At 45.5% G+C, this 21726-nt stretch overlaps 1 protein-coding gene across 1 annotated transcript in view; it reads left to right on the top strand.

Annotated features, from left to right (window-relative positions):
- Positions 1 to 21726, top strand: part of EXOC6B (exocyst complex component 6B) — a 1306513-nt gene that overhangs the window by 169312 nt on the left and 1115475 nt on the right. Inside the window, 2 exon segments of the mRNA XM_029594539.1 lie at positions 4284 to 4374; positions 4494 to 4539. Of these exon segments, the coding sequence (XP_029450399.1) occupies positions 4284 to 4374; positions 4494 to 4539 (137 nt within the window).

Here is a 21726-nt window from a genome sequence, read left to right as displayed (position 1 = left end):
AAGCCCGCAGCAGCTCCACAACCTGGCCCTGCCTTGGGTTTTTGACTTTCAATTAGAGAGCAGATGCCACATCCCTCTTCCTACCATACCAGTAGGGGGTCGGTTAAGCCACTTTCTAGAAAAATGGTATCACTTCACCACAGATCAATGGGTGAAAGCGATAATTGCACAGGGTTACCACCTCAACTTCCTGACTCTTCCTTCGGACTCCCCACCCCTACAGGCGTGGAGACTCACCGATCACTCCGTTCTTCTAGAGCAGGAAGTTTCCCTTCTCCTCCAGTCAAACGCTATAGAACCCGTTCCTTCCTCACAACAAGGACTAGGGTTCTATTCCAGGTACTTTCTGATCCCAAAAAAGTCAGGAGGTCTTCGACCAATCCTGGACCTACGGGCTCTCAACAAATACCTTTACAGAGAGAAGTTCAAGATGGTAACCCTGGGATCGCTTCTCCCTCTGCTGCAAAGAGGGGACTGGCTCTGCTCTCTAGACCTAAAAGACGCCTATACTCACATTGCGATAACTCAATCTCATCGCAAATACCTCCGTTTTTTAGTAGGCCGAAATCACTACCAATACCGAGTGCTCCCTTTTGGCCTGGCATCCGCACCAAGAGTTTTTACCAAATGCCTCGTGGTGGTTGCAGCTTTTCTCAGGAAGGAAGGTGTCCACGTCTACCCCTACCTGGACGATTGGTTAATCAGGGCCCCAACCCAGCAATTCGCTCGGTCCTCCCTGACCCTGACAATTCGAACTCTGCTTTCTCTAGGGTTTCTTGTCAATTACGAGAAATCCTGCTTAGTCCCATCTCAGACCTTATCCTTCATTGGGGCAGACTTGGACACCTTACAGGCAAAAGCCTTCCTTCCTTATCAACGAGTCCAAATCCTTGTGTCTCTAGCTTGCCAGTTGCAGTCTCAACACACAGCAACAGCTCGCCAATTCCTCATTCTCCTGGGACACATGGCCTCCTCAGTTCATGTGACTCCCATGGCCCGCCTGGCCATGAGAGTCATGCAATGGACTCTGAGATCACAATGGACCCAAGCTGTTCAGCCTCTGTCCTCCATTGTTCGCATCACCGATGCACTCCGTCTGTCTCTTGCCTGGTGGACAAATCAATCCAACCTCCTACGGGGCTTGCCTTTTCACCTACCAGATCCTCAATTAATTCTCACAATCGATGCTTCCAACGTCGGTTGGGGAGCCCATGTAAACAATTTACAAACCCAAGGATTCTGGTCTCCAGAGGAAGCCAAACACCAGATAAACTTCCTGGAACTTCGAGCAATACGGTATGCTCTCAGGACTTTTCAAGATTGCCTATCGACCCATGTCATCTTGATTCAGACGGACAACCAGGTGGCCATGTGGTACATCAACAAGCAGGGAGGCACAGGTTCCTTTCTTTTGTGTCAGGAAGCTGCGCAGATTTGGGCAGAAGCCCTCTCCCGCTCCATGTACCTCAGGGCCACCTACTTGCCGGGAGCAGACAATGTATTGGCAGACCAGCTAAGCCGTGTCTTCCAACCACACGAGTGATCACTCAATCCCTTGGTAGTGACCTCTCTTTTCCAGAAATGGGGTTATCCCCACATAGACCTCTTTGCGTCCCCTCAGAACCACAAAGTGGACAATTACTGCTCTCTCATTCGGAGCCAGCACTCTCGACCCAGGGATGCATTCTCCCTCATGTGGACAACCGGCCTGCTTTATGCATTCCCTCCACTTCCTCTTCTATCGAAGACTCTCGTGAAGCTACGTCAGGACAGAGGAACTATGATCCTGATAGCACTGCACTGGCCACGCCAAGTGTGGTTTCCCATACTTCAGGATCTCTCCATCCGCAGGCAAATTCCTCTGGGAAAGGACCCGCATTTGATCACTCAAAACGATGGATGCCTCCTCCATCCCAACCTCCAAGCCTTGTCCCTAACGGCATGGATGTTGAAAGGTTAGTCCTTCAGCCATTTAACCTTTCGGATTCAGTTTCTCGTGTCCTGATCGCTTCACGAAAGCCTTCCACAAGAAAATCTTATTCCTACAAATGGAAAAGGTATACATCATGGTGCACTTCTCAGTCCCTTGATTCCCTTTCCTGTCCAATTTCTAAATTCTTGGACTATCTCTGGCATCTATCAGAATCAGGTCTAAAGACCTCTTCCATTAGAATGCATGTCAGTGCGGTAGCCGCCTTCCATAAAGGTATCGGGGGTGTCCCTATTTCAGTACAACCCCTTGTAACACGCTTTCTTAAAGGCTTGCTCCATTTGAAGCCACCTTTACGCCCTCCGGCCCCATCTTGGGACCTTAATCTGGTTCTTGGTCGCCTTATGAAACCTCCTTTCAAACTTCTTCACTCCTGTGACCTAAAATATCTCACATGGAAAGTGTTATTCCTTTTGGCTATCACTTCAGCTCGCAGGGTTAGTGAATTACAGGCCCTAGTTACCTATCCGCCTTACACTAAACTCCTGCAGGACCGGGCGGTACTCTGCACTCACCCTAAATTCTTACCTAAGGTAGTTTCGGAGTTTCATATTAATCAATCCATTATACTACCTATCTTCTTTCCCAGGCCCCACTCCAACTCCGGGGAACAGACTCTGCATACCCTTGACTGTAAACGTGCTCTAGCTTTCTATCTAGACCGTACAGTTGCCCACAGGAAGCGCACTCAATTATTCGTCTCTTTCCATCCTAACAAGTTAGGTCAACCTGTGGGTAAGCAGGCTCTTTCCTCCTGGTTGGCGGACTGCATCTCCTTTTGCTATCAGCAAGCTGGCATTCCTTTCCAAGACCGTGTCAAAGCACACTCTGTGAGGGCCATGGCAACTTCAGTAGCACACCTTCGATCGGTGCCGCTTCCTGACATCTGCAAGGCTGCCACCTGGAGTTCCCTCCATACATTTGCAGCCCATTATTGCTTGGACAAAGCTGGAAGACAGGATTCCATTTTCGGCCAGTCTGTCTTGCGTAACCTTTTTCCAGCATGATGTACCAACACCCTTCCACCTCCCGGTAGGGTGCGGATGTCCTCTACCAAATTTCACCCCAGTTGTTGTGCCTGTTGCACGCCGTTGGGTACATTTGGTGCATGTCCGGACATCCTCAGCTCGGTACTCACCCATTTGTGAGGACAACCATCCTGCTTGTCCTGTGAGAAAGCAAATGTTGCTTACCTAATGTAACAGGTGTTCTCACAGGACAGCAGGATGTTAGTCCTCACGAAACCCGCCCGCCACCCCGCGGTGTTGGGTTAGTTTTTATTTTATTTTCAGCACTGCCTGTAGCTTTGAAACAAGACTGAAGGGAGACCCCTGCTGGCTGCAGGGTTAGTGCCGTGCTGGGCATGCCCAGTAGGGGCCAGTCAAAGTTCCTGAAACTTTGACAGAAGTTTTCCGTGGTTGGGCTCCATCCTCGATGTCACCCATTTGTGAGGACTAACATCCTGCTGTCCTGTGAGAACACCTGTTACATCAGGTAAGCAACATTTGCTTTCTGAGATACCACAGAAAGATTTTTTGGGGTATTTATTTATATGTTTCATGGCTGATGTTTATGGTCTCATGAATTGACACTACAAAACACACAACTACAATCTTTTATTATTACAACAATAGATAATACTCTGCTTTCAATAATGTGTTTTTTAAGTAGTTTATTGGCACTTCAGTCAGAAGCTTATTTATGGTCAATTAAATAAATAAAAAGGATTAAATATTATAACTAAAAGGATAGTAGAATAGCTAGAATGCAGTTTATAGGATCCAAGATAGCCTGGTTCTGCCAGAGGAAGATCATGTCAAAAATATATGATCAATTTCTTTGACCGGGTGACCAAAGAACTGGATCAGAAGTGAGCACCATATGTGATTTACTTAGGATTTTTTTCGCCGGAGGCTCATGAATATGCTGAGCAGTGTGGGGTAGGAAATTCACTCAGTGTTTTTTCGTATTCATGATAGTGCCAGAAATTGTTCCCAAAGGTAGCTGCTACCAACAAAGTGAGCAGAAGGAAACTGGAAGAGACCCACTCTTTTGGTCACACTAGCCTGCAGAAATCATACACTGGTGCAAGTTTGGCGAGTGATTTATTTATTTGTTTTATTTGTTTATTTTTGGCTAGTGTAGTTGGGTTTGGAATTCCATGCCATATTTCCACAAATGGGAGCATGTCTATAATGTGTGGTGTGAGTTGCTGGAGCCGTGAAAGAGAAGGGACTAAATGAATTGAATAGAAATTGTAATTTGGCTTCACTTTTCTTCTCTTTCTGACTAGTTGGTGATTGTAATGGAAGAGCTGAAACAGTGCAGGATGCAACAGAGAAACATTGCCACTACTGTCGACAAATTAAGCCTTTGTCTTCCAGGTGAGAGGCAGGATTAAAAACTGTAGCGTCTGCATCACATTTTAATTCATGTTCTGGAGGTTAGTCTGAAAACAATGTCTTATTGCCTGTCTTCTCTTTTTTTTTCTCTCTTTACCCAGTTTTGGAGATGTACACCAAACTAAGGGAGCAAATGAAAGCCAAAAGGTAAAGGCATGCAATATTCTGACTTGCTTCCTTATGGTACTGCATTGTTGTTCCCTAGGTGTTCATGATAGTGCCAGAACACAATAAAGAAAGCAGGAAATAGTGAAAACGTCGAAACACAGAATACTATAACAACCATTAAGGCCCATCTAGCATGTCCACTTTGCTACCTTTGATGGTGCTATAGACTCTAGTTCATCTCTGGCTTTCCTTTTACTTCTCCCATGCTTTCTTTAATTCTGTTACTGGTTTTGTTTCCATCACTTCCACTAGAGGCCATTGAATGCATCCACCACTTGTTCTGTGAAGAAATGTTTTCTAATGTTTTCTAATGTATAATGTTTTCTAATGTATAATGTTGTTCAAATGTGAACTGGAGTGAAGGCCAACACTAATACTTCGGTATATAAAAACAAACAAATAGATAAATAAATAATGTTGCTCCTGAGTGTACCACGCTGGAGCCTTACACCATGACCTTCTCTTCTATGTAGAATTTCTTTTTCACTGAGAAAGATTTGCTTCTAATGCTTTATTTCTACTTTTGAAGTACATGAATGTCTCTATCCTCTCTCTCCTCTCTTTCCTGTCCTCTAGGGTATTTGTATTTAGGTCCTTATCTCTCAATTTATTGGTCTTTTTTGCCCCTTTTTAAAAATGTATTATTTATAGATTTCCAGAATAAACAAAATAATTTTAAGGCAACGCCAGGGCGAGAAAAGAAAAGAAAAAAAATACCTGAACCCCCCCCCCCCATAACAAACTGTCTCTATATCATATTAATTCTCCTAGGATAAGCAGGATGGTAGTCCTCACACATGGGTGACATCATCCGTTCCCTGTACGTACCAGGATCAGTCCAGACTGTGGGTTATGTCCCCCGTCCAGCAGATAGAGTCAGACAAGGCTTCGGAGGGTGCTGCTATAAGAACATGTGCACCCTCTGCAGGAGCTCAGTATATTTCTGACTCCAGCAGATGAGAGTAGGGGAACCCGGTGCTTCCCCTCCATGAAGGAATTTTATTTTCTTTTATTAGGCTTTTATACTCAGGCTGGCTCAAGGTGTTGTAAAAGTCTTTGTTAGTTGTCAGAAAGTTTTGTTTGAAAAAAAAAGAAGAGGGAGGAGTGAGAGCAGTGCTTCTCACGGAGCTTGCAGGCAGGGCTGATTTCAGTCTCGCTCTCTCTATCTCTCAGCCTTCGGGTAAGTGTTTGTCTTCTGTGATTTTTTTCTTCTTTTCAGCTGCAGCTGCTTCTTGCTGGGGAAAGCTGGTGGTGCCAGCCTCTTCCCCCCTCTGCCGCAGTTTGCCCCGTGGCCCCGTGACGTCTCATTTCCCGGGACTGCCGCAGCAGAGAGGGGTATCCCTCTGCTACTCTTCTGGGGGCACTTGGGGGAGCGCAGGGCTCTCTTTTCCCGCGGATTTTTCGCTCCTCACCGGCCCCCCCGCGGCCCGCCCCTCTCCGGCTGCCTGTCAGCATGCCGCGGCCGTCCCGCTGCGCTGCCTGTGGCAAGCCAGGGTCGAGGCTGTCACGGGAGGGAGTCTGTTCAAGGTGCCTCCCTGGTGGGGAGGGCACCTCCGCGCTGCTGGACTGCACGATTCACCACGCCTTGGCTCAATCCGGGCGCCGGGGGCCGGCCCCTTCGCTGCTATCGGCGGGAACGGCGGCCATCTTGGATTCTCCCGATCAGGTACAGCAGCCATCAGAGGAGCAGGAAGAGGATTCTGATGGGGAAGAACCACCGATTCTTGCTCCGATGGGTGCCTCAGGTGGCCAGGGCCCCCCGGATGTGTCTCCCATCGCCCCCCCCCGAGGTCCCCCACCTTTTTCCACGGAGTTCATTGTGCTGATGTACAATGCCTATTTGCAGCGCCTGGAGGTTCCTCGGGCACCCAGCCCGGACCCTCCTCCTTCCAAGGCACCCCGGTTAGCGGAGGTACCGCAGGGGACCCAGGGCTCAGCGGGGGGGGGGGGGGCCGGGGGCCTCCCATGGGGCCCCCAGAGTCCACTTCACTCCCCTTTCGCTGGGGGGGGGAATCTGATTTTCTGTGTAGTGTGAGCAGAAAGCACTAGATCCGTTCTCCTGTCCTTAACAAAAACTGCTCGATTACCTCCTGCACCTGTCGGAGGCTGGCTTAAAAACCAACTCCATTAAGGTCCATCTCAGTGCAATTGGCACTTACCACCACAGTGTAGAGGGTAAGCCATCTCTGTACAGCCCATAGTTGTATGCTTTATGCTGGGCCTGTGTCAGTTGAAGCCTCCCCTAAGGCCTCCCACTGTGTCTTGGGACCTCAACGTGGTGCTCACGCAGCTGATGAAAGCTCCTTTTGAGCCACTGCATACCTAAGATCTGAGGTACCTGACCTGGAAAGTCATATTTTTGGTGGCAGTTACTTCAGCACGCAGGGTCAACGAACTGCAAGCCTTAGTGAATTTATCCACCTTACACTAAATTTTTATCATGATAGGGTGGTCCTCCATATGCACCCCAAGTTCCTACCTAAGGTGTGGATGGATTTCCATCTTAACCAGTCACTCGTGCTGCCAATATTATTTCCATGCCTTGTTTGCACCAAGGTGAATGAGCCCTGTACAGTTTGGATTGCAAGAAAGCCTTAGTATTCTACATGGAGCGAGCAGAAGCCCATAGACAGTTCACCCAACTTTTCCTTTCTTTTGATAGGAATAGGTTTGGAGTTGCGGTTGCCAAACAGATACTATCCAATTGGCTTACAGACAGATACTATCCAATTGGCTTACAGATTACATCTCTTTCTGTTAAGCCCAGGAGGGACTGCATCTTGGGGGTCATATCAAGGCTCATTCTGTCAGAGCCATGGAAACATCGGTGGCCACTTGGGAGCAGTTCCTATGGAGGAGATCTGCAAGGCTGCGACGTGTAGTTCTCTCCACACATTCACATCTCACTACTGTCTGGATAAGGGTGGCTGATGTGACAGTAGGGTTAGGCCAGTCTGCCCTCCGGAGCCTGTTTGAGGTGTAGAACCCAACTCTCCCTACCTAGGGTCTGTTGTTTGGGTTCAGGCTGTCTCCCCTCTCTGTTGCTAACAGCGCTGTGGTTGTTGTGCCTGTTGGCACCTGGTTGGTGCTTGGTGGTCCCCTTTTGTGTTGGGGAGCAGCCTGTCGCTAGGGATTCACCCATGTCTGAGGACTACCATCTTGTTTGTCCTAGGAGAAAGCACAGTCGCTTACCTGTAACAGGTGCTCTAGGACAGCAGGATGTTAGTTCTCATGAAACCTGCCCACCACCCCGTGGAGTTGGGTTTCTCCTTGTGGTTATTATTTTCTTTATCATAATTCTGTTACGAGACTGGAGAGGGACCCTGCATGGCCACGTTGATTAGGGCATGCTGGGCATTCTAAGTTTGCCTAGTCAAAGTTCTAGAAACTTTGACATAAGTTTCTAGAACTAGAAACTAGAATTAACATTCTGCTGTCCTAGGAGCAAGCCTGTTACAGTATGCAACTCTGCTTTATACCTCAAAAGGAGCAGTGTTAAATTTACAAAATATAACATAATATGCAGGATCAATAACACTGATAGCTGAAAATATTAAAGATTATTGCGCAGACAAATTGGTGGTTCTAATCCTGGCTTGCTAAAAGGAATTACAATGATCTAGTTCATAGAACAGTTACTGTGTATCTTCTTACCTTATTTTCACATGTACAAGGAAACCTAAGTATAAAGGCGGTGCCTAAGGAAATTGCCACCTACCTTTTGCTCAGAAACAACTTCAGCTTTTGCTGCTTGGATTTAGATACATAGGGAAACACTGGTTGTCCCTTATCACTCTTACTGCTAGTCTATGGCCAGGAAACATATGTTTAGCACTAAAAAATATTTGTAAAGTTCTAATTTTAATCTGGTGCAAGAGTAAAAATCATAAGCAACCCGCCCTAGTGGTTATCTCTGATTGTGAGTATTTCAGAAAAGCTGTGAGATGTAATTTGTCCATTGACATTTCAGATTTACCAGGAACATCCAAAATAGGAGCATCTCTAGAGCTTGTAGGTAAATAGACACAAAATGGGAAAAATCTCTTTTGTACAGCCCTAAGATCTACAAAAGTGTGGTCATACCTAAGTGTGCAGACAAAATGGGATGTGATCGGAGAAAGTATGAAGAGCTATCTAGTGCTTGGCAACAAAATTTCACTGCAAAAATGTGCAACGTCACACATTTGAAACATAGAAACATAGAAACATAGAAATGACGGCAGAAGAAGACCGAATGGCCCATCTAGTCTGCCCAGCAAGCCTCACACATTTTTTCTCTCATTCTTATCTGTTACTCTTAGCTCCTTGTTCTATTCCCCTTCCACCCCCACCATTAATGTAGAGAGCAGTGATGGAGCTGCATGCAAGTGAAATATCTAGCTTGATTAGTTAGGGGTAGTAGGGGCAGTAACTGCCGCGATAAGCAAGCTACACCCATGCTTATTTGTTTTACCTAGACTATGTTGTATAGCTCTTGTTGGTTTTTTTTTACTTCTCCCCTGCTGTAGAAGCAGAGAGCCATGCTGGATATGCATTGAAAGTGAAGTATCAGGCACATTTGGTTTGGGGTAGTAACCGCCGTAACAAGCCAGCTACTCCTCGCTTTGTGATTGCGAATCCTTTTTTTCTTCACCCCTGTTGTTGAAGCTATGCAGGATATGCGTGAAGCATCAGTTTTTTGTTTTTGTTTTATTTTTCCCCCTGCCGTTGTTTGTTTGTTTGTTAATTTTTTTTTTTTCCCCTGCTGTTGAAGCAGAGAGCTATGCTGGAAATGCGTGATGTATCAGTCTTTCTCCCATGTCGATGCAGCAGAGAACCATGCTGGATATGCATGGAAAGTGAAGTATCAGGCACATTTGGTTTGGGGTAGTAACCGCCGTAACAAGCCAGCTACTCCCCGCGTTTTGAGTGCGAACCCTTTTTCTTCTCCCTTGCCGTTGTAGCAGAGAGCTCTGCTGGATGTGTGAAGTATCAGAAATCCAAGGGAGTACACAATGGGGCATGAGATACTGATTTGCACCAACCAGCAGTGACTATGGAGTGATTGTATCTGATAATCTCAAAGTAGCGAAACCGTATGATAAGGTGGTGGCTAGAGTCAGAAGGATGCTAAGGTGAATAGAGAGAGGCATAACCAGTAGGAAAAAAAGAGGAAGTGATAACGAGTCAGGGGTGTGATGTCAACCCAGAGTATTGTGTCAAATTCTTAAGGCCATAACCCTGAAAGGATATTGACAGAGTAAAAGCAGTCCATATACTGGCTACTAAACTGTTTTGAAGTCTGCATCATAAGACCAGTGAAGAGAGACTGCTGGAGTATCTGAAGAGAGGGAGCTCGAGGGGAGTTTTCAATGCTGCTTTCAGACTGTTCCGTCAGAGTCTGTCTCGTCTTTTCACATGACACAGAAGACCCTGGATGGTTCATGACTCTCTTAAGTCAAAGTTCATCACTGGGAGGGAATGAACTTGCTGCTGGAGCAGCTGCTCTTAGTGTGACTCAGTCCCAACAGCCAAACCTCTGGCACTGGGAGAAGGGCCTGGTGTAGAGTCTGCTAATCGGGAAAGTATCGAAAGTGGTTAATATGCCCGGCTGGCTTGTGTGATGGAGAAACTTTAACTAATCCTCGGTTGGAAAAAGTGACACTGGCTCATGTCCAATGTGGAAGACAGGGACTAGAGGTCAAGACCTTTCCTGTTAAACATCTATAGTGATCCTGTAGATGCTATGGACAGCCATTGTTAGGATGGAGAAAGCCCTGATTGCGAGGTTTCATGGATAGTGTTTTATTACCCTTTTCTGAATTACATACTCAAGTAAATACCCAGACATAGGTACCTGAATATGAGGGTGTGAAATTGGTGCATCCTGGAAATCAAATTAAGAATATTTAGGGAAATCAGACTAGGGATTTGCAGGGAAGTCAGATTAAGCATCTGCAAAAAGGAAAACTTTTTTCCTAAAAACAGGTCACGGCGCTCCCATACACAAAAAACACAGTTCCAATTAAACATAATGTGATCCTATTCTTGGCAAGAACGTTGTACAGAGGCTCCAAACAGCAGGAAAGACATCAAACAAGAAAAGAAACAAACAGATGACACCTCCCCTCCCCTACTAGTCATTTTAATAAGACCAGAATCCATTTTGATTCCTAAACAATCCCTGTTGAAAGTTCTGTTATGGAGCCATATCTTGGATTCTGAGTTTAATAACTCCCTTACCGCCTGGGTTTGTTGTCCATATGGCTTAAGGAATTTTTTAAATAACATTTTTAAATCACAATAATGCATTCATTATTCATGTTTATTAGGCAATTTATAGAACAAAGCAGCTGTACCAATCAGGCCCAACACATAGAGGCTGTCACATATTTATATAGACAACCACACAAAGGGGAACATTTGCCTATTGATTTTAATTATCGGTCTCAAAACAGCAACATTTCTTTTCATCTAATGTACTAAAAGTCTCCCTCAAGAACTGGCTTGGTCTGATTCTCTAAAGAGAATTTCCTTTACTCTGGGGTAGGAGAAGAATGTCCCGCCCTCACTCTCAATGAAAGAAAAATATTATTCGCAGATATTCAGGTTTAAAGCCTCATTTATTTTTCCTGTTAAGGATCTTATTTCTTTATCTGTAACTTCTGTTTTCATTAATTCAAGTATGGTTTTAGCCTTTTTTTTTTAAAATACGTTTTGGGGGAATAACTTGTAGAAATGATGTCTACTTATTGGTAACCTGAAACTTGAGTTGCATTGTTGTGAATTATCTTACTGACATGTTGTTACTGCCTTGTATTATATTAGATATCAAGAAAAAGAAATAAAAAAAAAAATTTTCTCCAGGGCTGTCATGGTAGCTGTGTGGCAGTGACTTGGGTTTGATTCCTAGGTCCAGGTTCTGCAAGAGCCGGGGTTGTGGACGGAAGTAGCATCTATAGCGCCTGTGAAGTCACGTTCATTCAAGGTTCATGATTGTAGGGGTGTTCTGCAAGGAGCAACCAGCTGAGGACTATTGCATCCTAGGGTATTGAAGGAACTAAAACATGAAATTTCTGATCTATTAGTTAAAATTTGTAACCTATCATTAAAATCATCCATTGTACCTGAAGACTGGAGGGTGGCCAATGTAACCCCAATATTTTAAAAAGGCTCCAGGGGCGATCAGGGTAACTATAGACCAGTGAGCCTGACTTCAGTGCCGGGAAAAATAGTGGAAACTATTCTCAAGATCAAAATCGTAGAGCATATAGAAAGACATGATTTAATGGAACACAGTCAACATGGATTTACCCAAGGGAAGTCTTGCCTAACAAATCTGCTTCATTTTTTTGAAGGGGTTAATAAACATGTGGATAAAGGTGAACCAGTAGATGTAGTCTATTTGGATTTTCAGAAGGCATTTGACATGAGAGGCTTCTAAGAAAACTAAAAAGTCATGGGATAGGAGGCGATGTCCTTTCGTGGATTACAAACTGGTTAAAAGACAGGAAACAGAGAGTAGGATTAAATGGTCAATTTTCTCAGTGGAAAAGGGTAAACAGTGGAGTGCCTCAGGGATCTGTATTTGGACTGGTGCTTTTCAATATATATATATATAAATGATCTGGAAAGGAATACGACAAGTGAGGTTATCAAATTTGCGGTTGATACAAAATTATTCAGAGTAGTTAAATCACAAGCAGACTGTGATACATTACAGCAGGACCTTGCAAGACTGGAAGATTGGGCATCCAAATGGCAGATGAAATTTAATGTGGACAAGTGCAAGGAGTTGCATATAGGGAAAAATAACCCTTGCTGTAGTTATACGATGTTAGGTTCCATATTAGGAGCTACCACCCAGGAAAAAGATCTAGGCATCATAGTGGATAATACTTTGAAATCATTGGCTCAGTGTGCTGCAGCAGTCAAAAAAGCAAACAGAATGTTAGGAATTATTAGGAAGGGAATGGTTAATAGAACGGAAAATGTCATAATGCTTCTATATCGCTCCATGGTGAAGACCGCACCTTGAATACTGTGTACAATTCTGGTCGCCGCATCTCAGAAAAGATATAGTTGCGATGGAGAAGGTACAGAGAAGGGCAAACAAAATGATAAAGGGGATGGAACAGCTCCCCTATGAGGAAAGGCTGAAGAGGTTAGGGCTGTTCAGCTTGGAGAAGAGACGGCTGAGGGGGGATATGATAGAGGTCTTTAAGATCATGAGAGGTCTTGAACGACTAGATGTGACTCGGTTATTTACACTTTCGAATAATAGAAGGACTAGGGGGGCATTCCATGAAGTTAGCAAGTAGCACATTTAAGACTAATCGGAGAAAATTCTTTTTCACTCAGTGCACAATAAAGCTCTGGAATTTGTTGCCAGAGGATGTGGTTAGTGCAATTAGTGTAGCTGGGTTCAGGAAAGGTTTGGATAAGTTCTTGGAGGAGAAGTCCATTAACTGCTATTAATCAAGTTTACTTAGGGAATAGCCACTGCTATTAATTGCATCAGTAGCATGGGATCTTCTTGGTATTTGGGTAATTGCCAGGTTCTTGTGGCCTGGTTCGGCCTCTGTTGGAAACAGGATGCTGGACTTGATGGACCCTTGGTCTGACCCAGCATGGTAATTTCTTATGTTCTTATGGGCTTAGATGAATTGGGAGAAAGATGTAAAATAAGGGAGGAATTCTCGGGGTGGTTTTGAATGAAGGCTCATGGTTCTGATTTTGCTGGAAGCCCAAAGGGGGCAGGAGGCAACTGCCGGGTCAAAAATAAATCCCATGTCCTTCTCCCCCCCCCTCCCCCCCGCTCCAATTAGATTATCTTAGGAATTAATACATCATTTAGTTCAGGGAAAGCAAGGCTTTTCATTAGTACAGAGCTCTCGTGGCTGCCTTGTAGTATTTATCCATAATCCTTCACCGAATAGGTGAAAATGTATGGAACTTGAGCATTTTTCAGTAATAATGCTCCACTTTCAAGGAAGTTTGAAGTAGAAAGAACAGGCATCCATGCCTGAAATTCTCATTTTTTTAGTTTTAGAAAATCTGATCTGTGCATTATCTTTTTGTGCTGATAAGGTTTTTACAGGAAGACACCAACTATTTCTTCCTTCTCTTGGCTCTGTTAATTCAGTGCCTGTAGAAAAAAGTGTTTTTGCATTATGTAGGTTTTCTGAAACTACTAAAAATGTGAATTTAAATGAGAATTTAGATGAGATATTTATTTGACTCCAAATTCTCTTACCTATATTCCCTCTTGAACTAGAGCAAATGTGTGGAGCTACAGTGTTTTTCTGTAATAATCTTACCATTCAATAGGGGATTATGGGTAACTCTGTCTGCCACTCCCCACCCAAAAAGAAACTTTACAGAGTTAAAACTTGTCATCTGTTTTTGAAACTCTCTTATTTGTCTGCTTTCAGGAAGTATACCATGGCAGGTTGCCTTACTGTACAGACACTGTTGGTATAGACCAGTGTTTCCCAACCCTTTCCTGGAGGCATACCAACCCAGTTGGGATGTCAGGATATCTATAAGGAAAATACATGAGATAGGTTTGCATACATTAGAGACCCCAGGGTATGCAAATCTATATATTTTTGCACACATTTTGTTTAAATGCAAAATATCTAACTTATATTAAGTTGGTAATATATCGAAAACTTTGTATTGTATGAGATTATATGACATCCAGTATCCTTTCATAACAGTGTATCAGATTATGCTTTCAAATTCTCCCAAGTGCTGGGAGGTGGGCAGTAGTGTTGGAGATATGTTCAACCAGCAAATCAGGAGAAAGTGACTTCCTGATCCTTAGACCAAGATACACTTAGGATTCTTTTCCATCCCTTGTTTTCAGGTGTTAATAACTGATAAATCCTTTTAAACCTCAGATAACCATCATGTAACTGGATCACCTGATGTTCCAAACCAGTATGTGTCTAGTTATATATATTATCTGCCTTCCTGGGACTGAAAATGTTTCTGAAAAGAAAAGGCATTGTTAGGAGGAAATTTATTTTGGGGGGGAGGGGAGCAGGCCAAGCCAGGTGGGGCTGTTCCTCTGTCAGTCTTCTTTCTCTCCCTATCGTCTTAGACCTTGTTTCTTCCTTCCCTCACCTCCCCCCTCCCCCCCCACAATCTTTTTTTAAGTAGCTACAGTGGTGGGCTCTACCACTTGTCATAGGCCGCCTCCTTTCTTTGCAGCTGGCAGGGTGAGCTTTGCCAGCTGGAACACTGCTGTACTGCAAGAATTAACATTTTCAGGCCAGTGCTTCCTGGCTGCTGATCTTGCGATTTGCCAGGAATTAGTAAATCTCCAGCACCTAATGGTATTCACTCCAGAGTTCTGAAGGAACTCAAATATGAAACTGCAGACCTACCTACTTACCTAGCATTCAAAACTTCTATACCTGAGCATTGGGGCATAGCAAATATAACGTCAGTTTTCAAAAAGAGTTCCAGGGTAACTGAATAACTACAGGCAGTGAACCAGATGTCTGCCTGGTAAAACGGTAGAAGCTATAATTCAGAACACAATTTTTGGTCATATGGAGAAACATGACTTAATGGACAAGAACCAGCATGGATTTATTAACAAAGAGTTATTCAAATTCTTGGAAGGTGTAAATAAGCATATGGATAAAGGTGAGCTGATTGATATAGTGTATTTGGATTTTTAGAAGACATCTGATAATCCCTCATGAGACTACTTAGAATGGGGGTGGGCCTGGCAAACATTTTAAAATTAATATTAGGTGCTGCCTGTGATGTTTGCTGAGTCCCAACATCATCAGCAAAGGCTCATGCAGTCCCCTTTGAATGACATGCTGAATCGTATGACACCGAGTCCTGGCTTTTGCTAATGACATCGGCACCTGAAGGAGGGGAGGAGTTAACCACGTGGCCAAACACATTTCTTTCCTGAATAAAGATGAGATTGGCTTGCTGTAAGTTTTACAGAAAGTCTATTGCTTTTTTATTCAGGATGCTGCATGGCACAGACGCCTGCCTGCCTTTCCCCTTTGTAAATGTTGCTATTGGCTCTTACATTTGCTATAAGAGCTAATCGCGATACTTATATGGGGGGAAAGGAGATTAGAGACCTGATACGTGAGCGCTGGCGGAGTTACCAGCCCCCGCCAATGAGGAGAGATCCGGTGCATTGGCAGTGGTGGGCTTTCCACCTCCCACCAGTGAGGAGAGGCTCCATTGTGAGTAATAGGGGTAAGGGAAAGGATAGAGATGCTTCTAAACAGAGCATGAAGAGTTCATTGAATAGATAAGACCTCTGCTGGACAAGTGGACATCTGGTTCTGGGCATCCCTGCAAATTTTTAGGTTACAGACTTTCCAGATACAAGTCCACTAGAGAGTCAAGACAAGAGCCAAACATTCCTCTTGCAGCTAGATCTGGGTGGCCAACAGGTGTTCTAGAATTAGATATCTTTGTCAAGTTCCAAGAAGAAAGAGAGAGCGAGAAAGAAAGAAAGATGTAAATACTCCATAGTCTTTTTGGAAAGATGGCTGCTAGAGCTGGCTGCCATGTGGAGGGACCTGAGTTTGAGGGAGTGATTGACAGAAGGTAAGGGGATTGAGTGAGAGGGTGAGTGACAGAGGGGCGTGAATGGGAGTAAGAATGAGTGACTGAGAGGGAAAGGGAGGAATGGGAGGGGAGGGAAATGAAGGAGTGAATGGGAGGGAGTGAGTGGGAATGAGAGATGAGTGACCAGTGAAGCAAGGGAAAAGGCTGAGTGGAAGTGAGGGGGTGAGTGACAGGGAAGATAAGGGGATTGAGTGGGAGGAAAAGTGAGAGAGGGAAGGGAAGAGGGTAAGGGGGTTGAGTGACTGAGAGGGAAGGAGGGTGTATCACTGAAGGTGTGTGAGGGAAGGTAAGTGGGAGGGAGGAAGTAGAAGAGGGGAGTGAGAAGAAGAGCAGGTAGAAGGGTACATAATTGTGTGTGGAAGTTATTGGATGTGTGTGTGTGTGTGTGGGGGGGGTAATCTTTTTTATCCTTATCAGTTTTAATTATTGGTTATTTGATATGTGTGCTGTTTTGAAATATTTGATTTTGGGGAAATGTTTAAAGTTTTATTTATCTTTAGTCTTCTTAATTATTAGGTGTTTTATTTGTCATCTGATTTGAAATATGCTTTTTATTAGTATGGTTTCCTCACTGTTAAAATTGAGTTATATTTCTGGACTTTGTTTTATGAGGAATGTTGATATTTCTGTTTTTGCATTATTACACTGCATATGAGTCTGGCTTTTAGGGTCTCCAGTCCAGTTTTTTGTCTGCACCTAAGTATTTGTACCTTATGGTCTTCATTTGTGACTGAGGTGATGTAGTCTGCTGGCTGAGAAAATATCTCGTTCTTGTTGGATGGAAGGTTTTCCTGATTTTGGTAGAAGTTGGGATCCTTGGGTGCTAAAAAAATGATGGTGCTTAAGTTTGTTGGATCCTGAAATGCCTGCAGCAAGTTGTAGAGGTTTGATTACTGTGTAGAGGACCTGCCCTGCCCCACCCTGCCCTCCAGCCTTTATTGCACTTGATAATTTGTAATGTGGCCCCAGCACAAACCAGTTTGTTCACCCCTGCCATAGAACAGGGCTTCCCAGACCTGTCATGGAGTCCCAACTGGCTTTTGAGAAGCCCTGCCTTACAGGTCGATACAGTAACGTTCAGTTAAAGATTCCCCGTCTGTAACGTGCTGGGAGCGCACAATACAGACGAGTAAGGCCATCCAGCGATACAGTCTCCAGTTTCACGCGTCCTTGGCGCTTCCTAACATAGACACATAACCCTTTCCACACCCAGCATGTAAATGAACGAAAAAGCTGTATAATGAAGGAATTAGCTATTCCCCTCCGATACTGTAACGGGCGCTGATATTATCTCCTCAGTAACCTGCTGTTTTGCCGCGGCCTTAACGTGTTAGTTTACCGCCTCCCCCTAGTAGGTGTTAGTGTAGTGTAGTGCCAAAATCGCACGGGAAAGGGAACGGGAAAAGAGAGGTTTTACTTTTATTAAGAACTGTTATAATTTTTTAAACACTGGGGGGGTTCTTTAATTTTCTGGGGGACCTCTCCCCAATCCCACACTTATCTGCACTGTAACTGATCCACATAATTTAAAGAACATAGGGTAGGCAGCGAGGGGGCAGGGGCAGCGGGATCGGGGGGCGGGTAGGTGGAAAAAAAAACAACTTTTCTGAGCCATCAGCAGCGGCGGCGGGATCCGGGGGTGGGGGGGTGGGGTGGGTACGTGTTTGATCGGGCGAGTAGGCAGGTAGGCGACAGCGGCGGCGTGAGCCATCAGTAGCGGCGGCGTGTTCGATCGGGTGGGCGGGTAGGTAAAAAAAAAACACTTTTCTGAGCTATCAGCAGTGGCGGCAGGATCCGGGGGGGGGGGGGTGGGGGTGGGTACGTGTTCGATCGGGCGAGTAGGCAGGTAGGCGACAGCGGCGGCGGTGCAGCAAAAAAAACCAAAGCGACAAAAGTAACTTACTTTTCCGGGGGCAGCGGGATCGGGGGGGGGGGGGGGGGGGGGGGGGGGGGGGGGGTGGGGGGGGTAGGCGGCGTGTTCGATCGGGCGGGCGGGTAGGTGGGAAAAAAAAACTTTTCTGAGCCATCAGTAGCCATCAGTAGCTCCCCCGACGAAGACAAAAAGATGGCCGCCTGCATGGGGGAAAGCGTGCAATTGGCCGCTGAGGACGTGACGTCACACCCCGTGACGCCAAACGTCGTGATGTCACGTCTTCAGCGGCCAATTGCACGCTTTCCCCGTGCAGGCGGCCATCTTCGTCGGGGGAGCTACTGATGGCTCAGATCGAACACGCCGCCTACCCCCCCCCCCCCCAATCCCGCTGCCGTTGCCCCGCTGCCGCGGAAAAGTAAGTTACTTTTGTCGCTTTTGGTTTTTTTTGCTGCGCTGTCGCCTACCTGCCTATTCGCCCGATCAAACACGTACCCACCCCCCCCCCCCCCCCCCCCGGATCCCGCCGCCGCTGCTGATGGCTCAGAAAAGTTTTTTTTTGCTTGCCGCTGTGTCTCACCTCCTCCTGGAGAAAGACTGCTTTCGTGCCCTGCTCCGGGAGGAGGTGAGACACAGCGGCAAAGCAAAAAAACCAAAGGCAGGAAGTAAGTCGCTTCGCCGCCTCCCGCCTCCCTCCTCCCGGTGCCTGTCATTTCAAATGTCATTTGAAATGACATTTGAAATGACAGGTACCAGCGCACCCAGATTACTGTATAGGCGCTGTATTAAGCGCCTATACAGTAAAATGGGTTGCGCGGGCATAACCCTTCCCTAACGCTTCACAGCCTCGGCATGCATTTGCATGCGATTAGAAGAGAGTATCAGGCGGTAGGTCTAGAGGACTGTGCGTGCGGGGAGGAAGGGTGCGCCTGACACTGCCGCACTGTTTCTACCGCGGCCTTACTGTATCGATCTGTTAGTAAACTAAAAAGTCATAGGATAGAATGTATTGTATTCCTGAGGGCTGATAATTGGCTATTTATTTATTTATTTGATTCTTTTCTATGCCGATGTTCATGACGAAAGTCATATCACATCGGTTTACATCGAACATGGGTGAGTTACATTGAACAAAGGGGTAATAACGTTAACTTAATCCTTAAGCAGGGATGAGATAAACTGGGAAAAGGGTTACTAACGCTTAGGAGATAGGAGAGGTTGGGAGTGGAAGGAAGGAACAACTAAATGACAATGGTTACAAAAAATGCTATACTTATGCGATAATTACCGTAAGAGAGGGTAACTAGAGCTAGGGAGATAAAAGAAGGGGGTGGAGCGAGAAGGGAGGAACACAAGATTGATAATAATTACAGCAAGATGCTTAAATGATAACTACATTGTGAGTCAGTGAGTAAACAGGGTAGGAATAAATGGTCAGTTTTTCCAGTGGAAAAAGCTGAATAGTGGTGTGTCCCAGGGATCTGTCCTTTGACTGGTGTTTAATTTATTCAGCATTTATCTAGAAAAGGGAGCAACAAGGGAAGTGATCAAATTTTCAAATAACATAAAAATATTCAAAGTAATTAACACAGGCAGACTGTGAGGAACTGCAGAAGGACCTTGCAAGACTTGGGAACTGGGCATCTAAATGGTAGATTAAATTTAAATGAATGAGTGTGGAAGGATGTAGATAGGGACAAACAATCCTAACTCTATATACACAGTGCTGGTTTCCGCATTAGGAATAAAGCACCCAGGAAAAAGATCTTGGAGTCATTGTAGACAGTATGTTGAAATCCTCAGCTCAGCATGTGGAAGCGGTCAAAAAAGCAAACAGAATGCTAAGAATTCTTCTGTAAGTAATGGAATAAAACAGAGAGCATCACAATTATTTAATTAGCTAATTAATTTAAAATATTTCTAAATCTCTTTCCTGATCATAAAATGATGGCCCAAAGCAGTGTACAAAATAAGGGTTTCTAAACCAACAAATAAACAGCAGCAGACTAAAACAAATAATTTATCATTTCAAGGGCTCAGCATCATCTAAAACAAACAGATACTCAGAATAGCATGTAGTATGGATAAAGCCATACTTTTACTTTCTTTCAAAACATTAAGTAATTTGCTTCATAGTAACATAGTTTCTTCACGGACAAGCAGGATGGAGTCCTCACACATGGGTGACATAAGATGGAGCCCTGATGCGGAAAACTTATGTCAGAGTTTCTAGAACTCATGCCCGGCATGCCCTATATCACCTGTCCATGTGAGGTCCCTTTCCAGTCTATCTTTTTCCTTAGAGCAGGAAGCCTCATGGTGTGAATGAGATCACTTTGGCTGGTTTTTGGCCTTGTGGAAAACTTTTCCTTCTCGCGTTTTTTGCGTGTTTTTTATGTGCTGTTCCATCGCCGGGTCTCTCTCGGTGCCTTCCTCGTAGTGCTGCTACTCAGGGTTTTCGGCGATTCTGGTAAGTTTCCTTTCGTGTTCGATTCCCCGGGAAGGTGGTGCATTGGTGCCTGCCGCCCATCGACGTCCCGCCAACATCGTTTTTGGTTTGTGCCCCTTTTGTTTCGTCAGCTTTGGCCACATCCAGTTTTCGGCAATGTCCATGGTGCCGAAGACCATGTTCATCACTGATCCACATGAGATATGTGTCCTCTACCTAGGGGCATCGCATGACGTCCGGGGTTGTTGTTTTTGTGCCCAGATGACTCCAAAGGGATTTCTGCTTCGACTCGACAAGATGGAGCAGCTCATTGGGTTGAAGAAGTCCGAGTCATTGGCATAGGTGGCATCAAAGGACCAAGGAGCTGCTCCTATGGACACCGAGCCATTGACATTGGCGGAACTGTCAGTTCCATTGATCTGTTGGCAGATAGCGCCGGAGATCCACTGCCATCGATGTCCTCCAGGCCAAGGACGTCTGATTCCTCGTCATCGGCCTTGGCACCAGGGAAGGACTGGGCTGAACATTGAGGGAAGCCGAAGAGGCATCGGCACTGGTCTCAGTCGATGCACAGGGACGCACCAGCTCGTGCCGCGATGGCCCCAAAGCGACCCTGTGGCAAGGAGTCCCAGTCCTCCATCAGTGCCGGGGGCCCACAATGGTCTCCACTGGTCCTGATGCCAGTCTTCGTGGGTCCAAAGAGAATCTGGCCACCTCTACTTCCTTTCAGTTGATATTGGCATCATCAGTGTTTGAGGAGGGGCTGGATTGCTGAGTCCAGCTAGCGATGGAAAGGGCGCTGCAGGCTTCAGGCCTGTGGCACAGACAGCACAGGACCCGGTATTGCCTGTCCTTGTACTGCTTCTGGGGAAGCTCAACATGTTCATTGGTGCATTACTGACCCAGCTGGCATCGGTGCATGGTGGTTGCCGCCAGTTCCTCCAAGGAGGAACCTCCCCAGAGACTGGCAGGCATGCAGAGGCCTGCTGTCACCTGTCCAGTTTTACTGGTGCCTGCACCTCTGGACAAAGGTTGAGCAACTAGGGACCTATCCCCTGTTGCTTACAGTGAGGATGAGGAACTCTATGACCCTTGGGGGGATGATGCTTCGTAGTCCTCTGAGGGCTTCGTGGGTCTCCTATCAAGACCCTTCTCTTCCAGATGAGTGAAGGAAATCTCCGCCTGAGGACCTAACCTTTGCAAGATTTGTGATGATGATGGCAGAAGCCATTCCATTTCATTTAACAGAGAA

This window comes from Rhinatrema bivittatum, chromosome 1 (assembly GCF_901001135.1).
Source record: "Rhinatrema bivittatum chromosome 1, aRhiBiv1.1, whole genome shotgun sequence".
NCBI classification, from domain to species: Eukaryota; Metazoa; Chordata; class Amphibia; order Gymnophiona; family Rhinatrematidae; genus Rhinatrema; species Rhinatrema bivittatum.
This window is presented reverse-complemented; position numbering and strand designations above follow the sequence as displayed.